Source organism: Neovison vison, chromosome 2 (genome assembly GCF_020171115.1).
Source record: "Neovison vison isolate M4711 chromosome 2, ASM_NN_V1, whole genome shotgun sequence".
NCBI classification, from domain to species: domain Eukaryota; kingdom Metazoa; phylum Chordata; class Mammalia; order Carnivora; family Mustelidae; genus Neogale; species Neogale vison.
This window is the reverse complement of record NC_058092.1, coordinates 41,517,664-41,530,070: the sequence shown is the minus strand read 5'-3', so window position 1 is coordinate 41,530,070 and position 12,407 is coordinate 41,517,664. Positions and strand designations below refer to the sequence as shown.

At 36.8% G+C, this 12,407-nt stretch overlaps 1 protein-coding gene across 2 annotated transcripts in view; it reads right to left on the bottom strand.

The window, feature by feature from the left end:
* Nucleotides 1-12,407, bottom strand: part of OSBPL9 (oxysterol binding protein like 9) — a 173,004-nt gene that overhangs the window by 132,284 nt on the left and 28,313 nt on the right. For both annotated transcript variants that reach the window (XM_044238216.1, XM_044238217.1), the window contains exon 2: nt 3,159-3,209. In XM_044238216.1, the coding sequence (XP_044094151.1) occupies nt 3,159-3,209 (51 nt within the window). The remainder of the gene's footprint in view (nt 1-3,158; nt 3,210-12,407) is intronic.

The window sequence follows — 12,407 nt, the reverse complement described above, 5'->3', positions numbered from 1 at the left end:
GCATCTCACATCTCAAAAAGTAAGAAATAACAAGTGCTGGAAAGAATGTGCAGAAAAGGGGGCACCTGGGTGGCTCAGTGGGTTAAAGCCTCTGCCTTCAGCTCAGGTCATGATCTCAGGGTCCTGGGATCGAGCCCCACATCGGGCTCTCTGCTCAGCGGGGAGTCTGCTTCCCTTCCTCTCTCTCTGCCTGCCTCTCTGCCTACTTGTGAACTCTTGTCTGTCAAATAAATAAATAAATAAATAAATAAAAAAGAATGTGCAGAAAAGGAAATCTTATATACTGTTGGTGAGAATGTAAATTGGTGCAGCCACTATGGAAAACAATATGAAGGCTCCTCAAAAAATTAAACAGAACTATCATATATATGATCCAGCTACTCCACTTACGGATATTTATTCAAAGAAAAACAAATGAACAAACCAAACTCATGGATATGGAGAACAGACTGGTCATAAGAGTGGAAGAGGGCTGAAAGGTACAAAAGGGGTGAAGAAGTCAACTGTATGGTGATGAATAGTAACTAGAATTACTATGATCACTTTGTAGTGTATATAAATACCAAATTGTATCATACACCTGAAACTAATATGTTATACCAATTTTACCACAAAAAAAAAGAAAGAAAACGAAGGTAAACGTCATAATTGTTTTTATGAAGCAACTAAAAAAAAAAAAGGCCAAGAAATAATAAGTGTTGGTAAAGATGTGGAAAAAACAATTCATGCAGTGTTGGTAGAAATGTAAACTGGTGTGGCTGCTACAGAAACACAGTGTGGAGGTCCCTCCAAAAATAAAAAAACTACCATATGACCCAGCAATTATACTTGTATGTATTTATCTGAAGAGAATGAAAACACTAATTCAAAAAGATATATGTGCCCCCATGTTCACTGCTGCAATTTTTACAGTAGCAAAGATACGGAAACTACTTAAGTATCCAGCGATGGATGAATGGATAAAGAAACTGTATTATATATATTTCTTAATATATCTCTGTGTGTGTATACGGGTATAAGCATACCCGTATACACACACATACCTGAATATTATTCAGCCATAAAAATAAATGAAATTGGGTCATATTTGACAACAGGAAGACCGTAAGGCCGTTACACTAGGTGAAATCAGACAGAGAAACAAATACTGTCTAATCTCTAAAACAACAACAACAGAAAAAAACCCACTCTGTATCACACAGATTGTCAGTTACCAGAAGCATGGGATAGCCTAGGAGAAATGTTCACTGTTTGGGTTTTTTCTTTTAGTTTCAATAAATTGGAAAAAAAGTAGTAATTTGGTTTCTTTCTCAGTTATTTCCCATTTCTGCCAATTCATTACTGTTAATAAAGGCAGTAATATGCTTACCAAATATATTCATATCTTCAAAGCAAACATGCAGAAAAAAGATGGCAGAAAGAAAGGAACAGAAGCCAGAAAAAGACAAGACTACAAAAAGCTGATCTACATGGTTATGATAAAGGTAGACTCATCTTTAGATATAATGGAATACTAGAAATTATACCCCCAATCTTGCACTTTTTCTTGCCTTTAGAAACTTGGACAATGAAGGAACCTGAACAAGCAATTAAAAACAGTGTGAAGCGGGCGCCTGGGTGGCTCAGTGGGTTAAGCCGCTGCCTTCGGCTCAGGTCATGATCTCAGGGTCCTGGGATCGAGGCCCACATCGGGCTCTCTGCTCAGCAGGGAGCCTGCTTCCTCCTCTCTCTCTGCCTGCCTCTCTGCCTGCTTGTGATCTCGCTCTGTCAAATAAATAAATAAAAAATCTTTAAACAAAAAAACAACAAAAAAAAAACAGTGTGAAGCTATAAGCCTGCACTATCCAGTAAGGAAGCCACTATTTAGCCTTATGTGGTTACTGGGCACCTGATACGCATCTAATCTGAACAGAGAGAAGCCGTAAGTGTAAAAGACACACTGGATTTTGAAGACTAACTATTTAAAAAAAAAAAAAAAAAAAAAAGGTAAAATATCTCATTAGTAATTTTTTACTGTTACATGTTGAAACAGTAATATTCTGGAATATGTTGGCCTAAACAGAATACATTAAAATTAACTTCACCTGTTTCTTTTTCCTTTTTTGCAACCGTCCCTCAGAATAATATACTGCTTAAACTATAACTTTAACGCAAGCATGCTTAAAGATGACCTTGAGAAAAACATGTTCTAGCTGTAGGCTTTTGGTGGAGGAAATGATACATACACATCCTTGAAGCCAAGCGGCTGGGGATGCCTGGCTTGCTCTGGGCGGAAGGCCGCCCTGCTTCCCTTTTTCGTAGTCTCCCCTGCCTCAGAGAAAGCCTGCTGTTAAGGTAATCCCTTTAAGTTAGCTTGCTCAACTACAAATCCAGCTGCAGGACCAGACACACCTTACTCCTCTTCTTGTTTACCTCATTTACCTTGTGACCAACGCCTGACTCCCATTCCTTCTTGTTGTTACCTACTAGACATATGGCTGTTGTATAACCTTCTTTTCTTCTCCTTTGTTGCTATCTTGTATCTAATAAATATGGGACTGAGGAACTGGGATTGAGGAGGAGTTGGGGGGGCAGGCGGGGGGGGGGGTAGACAGTCCTTCCAGCTGTCATCCCCTGCTCCCTCTCTCTCTCACAGCTGACTTGTTTGGGCCTCATTCTTCTCCCGTGCCCATCAGGAAAGCGGCACTTTTTAAATGTGACTACAACAAAATTTTAAATTATATACGTGGCTCACATTATATTTCTGTTGGACATCACTGCTACACAGACCCTTATTAAATATTGCTGAATAGTAAAAACAAGGCAACTATTAAGTAGGGATTTTTCAGAGTTATTCCTACTATTTGCTCTACTACTAACACTATAATTCATTAAGTTCTAACCCTGGTCGGTCCCTGACTGTAAAATAGAGGTTAAAGAAAAAAAAATCAGTAGCTCCGTTAAGTCATGGATACTACATTAAAAGAACAAGTATAAGAATGGCATTCTAGTCCTGGTTTTGCACTGACTAGTAGTTAAGATGGAGAGATCTTTTTTTTCTGAACCTTGGTTGCCTGTCTCAAAAATTAAATGAGAAAACTAAATTTAGACTTACGTGATTCCATCAAAATATTTTTTCCCATCAAAATTGGTTTTCATAAAAATGAATAAATACTCACTCTGAGTCTAACACATCCTCTGCGAGAGCCTCTCATCATTTTGTCCTTGGACTAAAAGAAAACAAAAACATTCAATGAATAAAAAATTACAGACTATATTTAGAATCATCTGGGGATAAAGAAAAAAATTACAGTAGTAAATACCTCCATTCTTTATCCATATCTTCCATCCCCCCCCACCTCCCAAATCACTGAAAGATAGGAATTAGCAGTTTCAAACGAGTATGTTTTAAAGTGGTGGTGATGACGTTGGTGCACTGTTGGTGGAAATGTAAATTGGTGCAGCCACTACAGAAAACATCCTGAAAAAATTAAAAATACAAATACCATATGATCCAGTAATTCTACTTCTGGGTATTTACCCAAAGAAAATGGAAACACTAATTAGAAAAGATACATGCATCCCTATATTTATTGCATTACGTACAAAAGCCAAGAAATGAAACCAGCCTAAGCACATCAGCAGATAAATGGGTAAAAAAGATACAGTGTGTGTGTATACACACATGTATACACACAGTGGAATATTACTTGGCCATTAACAAAGAATGAAATCTTGTCATGTGTGACAACATGGATAGACCTACGGGGTATATTGTTAAGTGAAATAAGTCAGACAGAGAAAGATAAATACCTATGATTTTATTTATATGTGGAATCTAAAAAATGAAACAGAAACAGACTCAAAAATACAGAGAACTGGTAGTTGCCAGAGCACAGGAGGTTGGGGGGGATAAGAAAAATAAGTAAGGGGGATTAAAAGGTATAACCTTCCAGTTATAAAATAAATTAAGTCATGGGGATGAAAAGTACAGCACAGAGAACATAGCCAATAATACTGTAATAACTTTGTATGGTAAGATATGATAACTATACTTACTGTGATGAGCACTGAGTAATGTATATAAATGTTGAATCACTATGTTGTATACCCAAAACTAATACTGAATGTCAACTATAAAAAAATAAAATGAAAGCCTTTTATAATTACACAAATAAACCTAATCATAGAATTCTGTGTGCCTTTAATATGTTTATTACACTAATTTTAATTCTTCCTCATGCCCCTTAACTCTAGCACAGTGTTTTTCATATTTCAGAGTGTTTGAGAATTACCTAGAGGGCTAAGAATCACCCAGAAGTTTTAAGATTCACCCCCAGTTGATTATGACTCAGGCAGATGGAGGGCCACATTTTGAGAAACACTGCTTTACCTTTTTTCAAGTGCCCAAATATGTCACATTTTTTGCCTCTGAGATTTCTCATCCAGTGTTCCTCAGCTTGGAATGTCCCTGCCCCTGATATTCTGTCTTGCTGTCACTCATTAACACCTTATCTTACCTATGATTTGGATTCCCATTCTTCTCCCAGAGTCTCCTGTATGTTCTCATCACGGCATGTACCATCCTGTGTTGTGCTATAATGGCTAATTTACTTGTCTAGTTCATCCACAAGACTGCCTATTCCCTAGGAAGTAGGAATTCTATCTTACACTTCAGAATAGTTTCTAGTGCATATCAGATGTTTAAAAAATATTGACTACTAAAATGCTGCTCCCTTACTAGACTGGGCTGAGGAAAGGCTATGTTCTGCATAATAAACCTTATGTTGATATTTAGTAAATAGTCCTAAAATTAAATCTAGTCGTGTGTAATAAAATAAAATGAATCCTTAAATATAATCAAAGTTTTAAAAATATTTAGTACCTCAACAACTGTTATTTTTCTGTACTCCCCTAAGCAAGAAAGAAGTAAAATAAGGCAATATCATGAAATTATATTTTAAAGAAAACTGTCCCACTTTTGAGGGATGCCACGGATGCCTTATATCTAACGTACTATACACCACAGGTAAACTTTGAGTTATGATTATAAAGGACTTAATGTAAAGCATTTTCAATAATTAACAATACTGTACAGTATACCCAAAAGTTACTAATATAGTAGATCTTAAAAATTTTCACCACAAAAAAAAAAAGAATTATGTTAACTAACCTACTGTGGTTATCATTTTGCAATATATATATTTATCAAATCATCACACTGTACACTTTAAACTTATACAATGTTATAATCAATTATAACTCAATAAAACTGGAAAGAAAACAAGTATTTCTTGGGGATATTTGTATGTCAATATATAAAGATCTGCCTTATCCCTTTCATTGCCTACAGTATTTTCTAAGAATATAGCCTATGCCATTTTCACGGACTCAAACTTATGAATGTAACAATATTACAATGATAAATCAAAGTTGATTCTTTAATAAAGTACTGAGCCACAGGAATTCATGTTCAAAATTATTTTTAAAAAATGATTTTTAAGGGACAGGAGACAGTCTTCTTTATTCCACTTAAAAATACAAGGATTCATACATTTTATTAAAAAATTCTCACCAAGCCTTCCGCTTGGGTCACAATCTCAGGGTCCTGGAATCCAGCTCCGCATGGGGCTCTCTGCTCAGCAGGGCGCCTGCTCCCCCCCGCCCCCCCCCCCCCCCGCCTACTTGTGATCTCTCTTTGTCAAATGAATAACTAAAATCTTTTTTAAAAACTCTCACTAGCAAGCACAGTCATAAGAGTTCTTTACTAGCAATACAGTTAGCAAAAACACAATTAACAAAAGCATTCCCTAAGCATTTAATAGCCCTTTACTATACTCTAGACTTACCTTTAGAAGTGTCAAGGCATACATAAAAATAGTAATTACTACTGAAAATACCCAAAGAGAGTTAGAATACAAATCAAGGTAAGAACCAACATACTCATCCTTAATTCCTCTTTCACTTTTTTAAAAATATGGTTATAGTGAGCAGGAAAAGAGTAAGACAGATCCCAGTGATGGTACTATTATTAGGGTTATGAATTATAAAACACTGAAAGAAGTGAAAATAATTAAAACAAATATAACTAGGAAACAGACAAGGCCAGAATGTGGAACATCCCACAAAATCGTCCTAGATTCTTTAAAAAGGTCCTTAAAGAAAAAAAAGAAGACTAGCATGTAAACCACTATAATATAATGAAAAATAAATTATATGATTATAGGCACGAAGTGCCATGAGCTACAAAAGGCCCTCTGCTGTGGAAAAGGATCAGGGAAGACAATACTGAAGTGACCAGGTTTCAAGTTTCAAGCTGGGACTTTTTAAAAAAAGAGGTTCTGATAAGAAAAGAGGGGAGGTAGAAGAAGAGGGCATTCCAATCCAAGGGACCACCACCAGCCAAAGCACAGGTACAGAAAACTCTACACACAAACCATTCATAGGAGAGTATATTTACAGACCCAAGCACAGAGTGCAAAAAAGGAACATGAAGAGAGACGAGGCTGGAAAGGAGATATGGGAACCAGATTCTGAAGAACTGAAAAAAATACTGAGTTGTTAAGAAAATCAAACTTTATTCAATGGTTAAAGAAGAGCTACTGAGTATTTTTTAGAAGGGTAATTACATTCTCAAAAGGTGTGTTTTAGAAAAGTAACACTGTTATATATAACGACTTGAGCAAAAGAATGATGGTGACATCTGCAATCACAGCACTATCAGTACATTCTCACCGGATGCCCTCTGCGTGACAAGCACTTTAGAAAACAGTCAACCTCAAGAAACTTGGCATGGTAAGAATTATTCATATATTACAGATGAAAGTGACACCAGGGAGATCAAGTAATTTTCAATATTACATATGTAAAATGTAGCAGAGTTTGACACAAGATGGGGGAGTCTATGAGCACATATGAGCAGATTTTGGTCTGGGGAATGATTTGCAGGGCAGCCATTACAAATTGTAATTTGTAATGGCTGCCCTGAACAATTTGTAATGGCTGCCCTGCAAATCATTCCCCAGACCAAAATCTGCTGTTAGCCTGGCATCCTCTGCTACAATGGCACAGGTTCCTCTCCTCCTCTCTCCACTCAGTTCTAATATGCACCTAAAGGGAAGCCGGTGTGATTATGTCCCCCAAACACAGTGAGTGCTAAAGGGGTGGTGTCATGGGACCCACTACCCCACAAGGCAGAATAAAGTCTCTTTCCCAGGACAGTTTCCTCCTGGAGCTGAAGAAGAGCTCTTCCTATCTGTTCCTGAAGCTCTGAGATAAAGTTGCCATGAGGCATGTGCCTTCTACGTGAAGAAAGAAAGCCTACCTACACGGTGAGATGACACATAAGAAGTGGGGGGTCCTAGCTGCCAGTGTCCAGCTACACCCTCACCTGAGGCAAACCTGCCTAAGCAAATGCAACTCACTGAATATCAGGGGGTTTTTTTGTTTTGTTTTGTTTTAATGAATACAAGTAGCTTCTGCTAATCCAAAAAGGCAGGGCAGGCAACCCCACTCCAGTAATCTTCCTTCCAGATGTTATTTTACCAATGTTCTGAGCCTTACAACAAATTTTTAACAGGTTGGAACAGTCATACAACCTATAACTTAGATGAGCGGCGCCTGGGTGTTCAGTGGGTTAAACATCTGCCTTCGGCTCAGGTCGTGATCTCAGGGTCCTGGGATGGAAGCTCCCCTCTCCTGCCCCCAACAATCAGGTTCCCTGTTCAGTGGGGAGTCTGCTTCTTCCTCCCCCTTTGCTCCTCCCCCTGACTCATGTGCTCACACGCTGGCTCTCTAAAATAAATACAATCTTTTTTAAAAAAGCAAAAGACCTATAATTTAGATGAGTTTCCTCTTTCTGCCTCCAGGTACAAAGTCAAGCACCTCAAGAAAGGATCACTCTGAAATGGATGCTACAGTCTTTTAGGCTGGATAAGGACTCCCCCATGAAGTGGAGAGATATACAGCTGATATTCTACTCCCTAAGAGGCTAGAGGACTAGCAAAAATTTTGGGGTTTTATGGTTGCATTTGCTAGTTTCTCATATTTATTAACACAAGGGCAGTGGGTCCTGTTACAATAAGCCATGTAATCAAAAATTATTTTTAAGGGGCACCTGGGTGGCACAGTCAGTTAAGTGTCCAACTTTTGACAGGCTAAGGTCACGATTTCAGGGTGGTGATACAGAGGCCCGGGCGAGGCTCCTTGCTCAGCACTGAGTCGGCTTGAGATTCTCTCTCCTCCTCTCTCTGCCCCTCCACTGTGCACACCTTCTCTCTCTCTCTCAAAATATATAAATCTTTAAAGGTTATTTTTAATAATCCTAGGCTAATTAGCTAACCCCAAGGTATGGATTCAGATTACAATTCATATTAAGATTTCAAAGTAAATTACCACAAATACAATATAATGCTACCTATAATAGACTGTATGTCCCCCAATATCCATTCTCTTCTCTTCTTCCTTTCTGTAATAAAACCCTCCACCCACAAGTCTTAACTGAACACATGGTTCTCCTGTTGGATATTACATTCCCAGCCTCCCTTTCAACTAAGTATAGCCATTTATCTATATAATAGCCAGTGGACTATGCAATGTATGCAACACATTGTGGCTTTAAAAGGAAACTGCTTGCAGGCCACCTAGCTGGCTCAGTCAAAACAGCGTGATCTTGGGATTATGAGTTCAAGCCCCATGTTTGGTGCAGAATCACTCTAAATCAATCAGTCAGTCTTTTAAAAATAAAAAAATAAAAAAAAAGGAAACTCCTCTTTTTTTAAGAGCACATGGAATGCTCTCCAGGACAGACCAAATATTAGGCCATAAAACAAGCCTCAATAAATTTGAAAGGATGGGAATAATACAAAGTATGTTCTTTAATCATGATGTATTAAAAGAAGAGCTCAGTTAACAAAGGGAAATTTGGGAAATTCAAAATGTGGAAATTAAGTGACATACTCCTAAATAACTAATGGGTCAAAGAAAAAAAAATCAGAAGGGAAATTAGAAAACATCTGCGATCTGAAAATGAAAACAACATGCCAAAACTTTCAGGAGATAGTGAAAGCATTTATAACTTTAAAAGATCTGAAATCAATAACCTAACTTTACACCTTAAGTACACAAATTAGGGCAAAGCAAGCAAAGAAAGGAAATAATAAAGGCTATAAAATTGTAAGCAAAAATAAATGAAAATAGAAAACACCAAAAAAAACCGCAATGAAACCAAAGGCTGGTTCCTTAAAAAAGATCAACAAAATGGACAAAACTTTAGCTTTACTAACCAAGGAAAAAAGAGAAGTCAAATTAGTAAAATCAGGAATAAAAGAGGAGAGACATTACTAACAACCTTACAGAAACAAAAGGAAATCTAAGGTAACATGATGAATAACAAATTAAATAATCTAGACGTGATAGACAAATTCAAGAACAAACTGTCACAACTGACTAAAGATGACAAAAAAAATCTGAATAGGCCTCCAAGAAGTAGAGAGATTGAATTACTAATGAAAAAACTTTTCACAAAGAAAAGCCTAGGCCCAGGTGGCTTCACCAATAAATTCTATCAAAGTTTAAAGAATTAACAACTTTTCATTCTCTTCCAAAATTTTAAAAGAAGCAAGACTTCCCAACTTTTTCTATGAGGCAAGTATTATTCTGGTACCAAAACCAGACAAAAGTATCACAAGAAAAGACCAACATCTACTATGAATTAAGATGCAAAAATCCTCCGCAGAATACTAGCAAACCAAATCTACCAACATGTAAATAGGATTATACAGCTAAACTATTATGCTCTGAATGTGTGTACCCTCCCCCTTCCAAATTCGTATGTTGAAATCTCAACCCTCAAGATGATGGTATCAGGAGGTGGAGCCTTTGGAACAGCCCTCGTGAATGGGATTAGGTCACCTAAGAGAGCTCACTTGCCCCTTCCACCATATGAGAGTAAAGTGAAATGATCGGCATCTAAGAAGGTGCTCACCACAGATACTGAATCTACCAGCACCTTGATCTTGCCTCCAAAACTGTGAGAAATAATTTCTGTTGTTTATAAGCTACCCAGTGCATGGTATTTTTTTTATAGCAATCCAAACATACTAAGACAATGACCAAGTGGAATTTATTCCTGGAATGCAAGGTTGAGTCAACACATGAAAATCAATCAATATACTATATTATTAAAACAAGGAACAAAAATGACATGATCACCTCAAAAACAGGGAAAGCACTTGACAAAATCCACCATTCTTTCAGGATAAAACCACTCAAGGAATAGAAGGTAACTATTTTATTTCATAGAAGGACATCTATAAAAACCCACAGCTAGTATCATACTTACTGATATCGGACTAAAAGCCTTACACCTTTACACCTAAGAGCAGGAACAAGACAAGGATGTCCTCTCTCATCACTCCTATTCAACACTACTAGAGGTTTCTCCCTGAGAAAATTAGGTAAGAAAAAGAAATAAAAGACATTCAGATTGGAAAGGAAGAAATAAAATTATTTGAGATGACAGAACCTATATGTGCTCCTGGAGTCCCGGGATCGAGTCCCGCATCAGGCTCCCAGCTCCATGGGGAGTCTGCTTCGCTCTCTGACCTCCTTGCTCGTGCTCTCTCTCACTGTCTCTCTCTCTCAAATAAATAAATAAAATCTTTAAAAAAAAAAAAAAGAAAATCCTAAGGAATCCACCAAAACACTATTAGAGGTAATAAATGAGTTCAGTAAGTTTATAGACTACAAGACCAATATATAAATTGGTCTTATATATTGGTCAATATATAAATTGGACTACAAGACCAATATATATAATTGTGTTTTCTTTTTTTTTTTTTTTTTTAAGATTTATTTATTTAGTTGAGAAAGAGAGAGACAGAAGAGAGTGGGGTGGAAGGAGAAGGAGGGAAAGGGAGTCTTAAGCAGATGCTGGGTTGAGCACAGAGCCCAACTCAAGACTCGATCCCACAATCCTCGGAGAGATCACAACCTGAAATGAAACCAAGAGTCAGATACCTGTACCACCCAAGTGCCCCAAAAATCAACTGTGTTTCTATATTCTTAGAACAAAAAAATTTAAAAGTGGAATTAAAAAACAACTCCATTTATAATGTCAAGAAGAATTTAAATACTTAGTAATAAATTTAATTTTTAGAAATACGAGGCTTATACAATGAAAATTGCAAAGCACTGTTGAAGGAAACCAAAGAAGACCTAAATAAATGCAAATACGTCTCATACTGATGGAGTGGAAGACTTGATCTTGTCACAATGGCACTATTCCTCAAACTGACTTACAGATTTCATATAATCCCTATCAAAATCCCAATGGTCTTTTTTACAGAAACTGACAAGCTGATCCCGAAACAGCCAAAACAATCTTCAAGAAAACAATAACAAAGTTGGAGGACTCACAATTCTTAGTACAAGAATACAAAAAAGCTACAGTAACAAAGACAGTAATTAGAACAATGAAACAGAATTGAACGTCTAGAAATAAACTCATACAGCTATGGTCAATTGCCAAGACTATCCAATGGGGGAAAGAATAATCTTTCTAACAAAGAGTACTGAGACAACTGGATATATCCCTGTGCAGAAGAATAAAATTGGACCCCCACCCTATACCATATAAAACCATTAAACTATTAATAATAAACTAAAATTATGAAACTCTTAGAAGAAAACACAGGTGTAATTCCTGTGACCATGGATTACACGATGGTTTCTTAGGACACCAAAAGCACAAGCAACAAAAGAAAAATAAGTTGAACATCAAACTTGAAAAAAAAAAAATTGTGCTTTTCAAAGGACACTATCAAGAAATTTAAAAAAACACACAAAATGGAAGAAAATATTTACAAATCATACATATGATATGTATGAAGAATATATAATGAACTCTTCTATGAAGAACTCATAATTCAACAATAAAGACAATGAAACTTAAAAATGAGTAAAGGATTTGAATAGATATTTCTCTTAAGAAAACCAAATTAACAAGATAATTTCAGCCAGTGATAAATGTTAAGAAGAAAATAAAGCAGAGTGATGATCAGAAAACTGTTGTGGGGAAGAGGGGTTCTACTTTAATCTAGATGGTTTGGGAAGACTCTTGGAGTTTTATCTGAACTGAGATTTTAACAAGAAAAGCCTCAAAGTAAAGAATCTGGGAGGGAAAGTTTCAGGCAAAAGGAATAGCAGGAAATGATTCATCAGTAAGCTTGTTCTCCCGTTCATTCTCAGCAAGGGATATTTCAAATTTTCTCCATTCTCCCATCATGCATACTCCCTCTGCACATTTCCACTTGGCTTTCTCACAGGCATTTCAAACTCAACATTATCTGAAACCAACTCGTGATTTTCTCTCTCAAATCTTATCTTTCATCCATCCAAACTCCCCCCCCCCATTTCTGTCTCCTAAA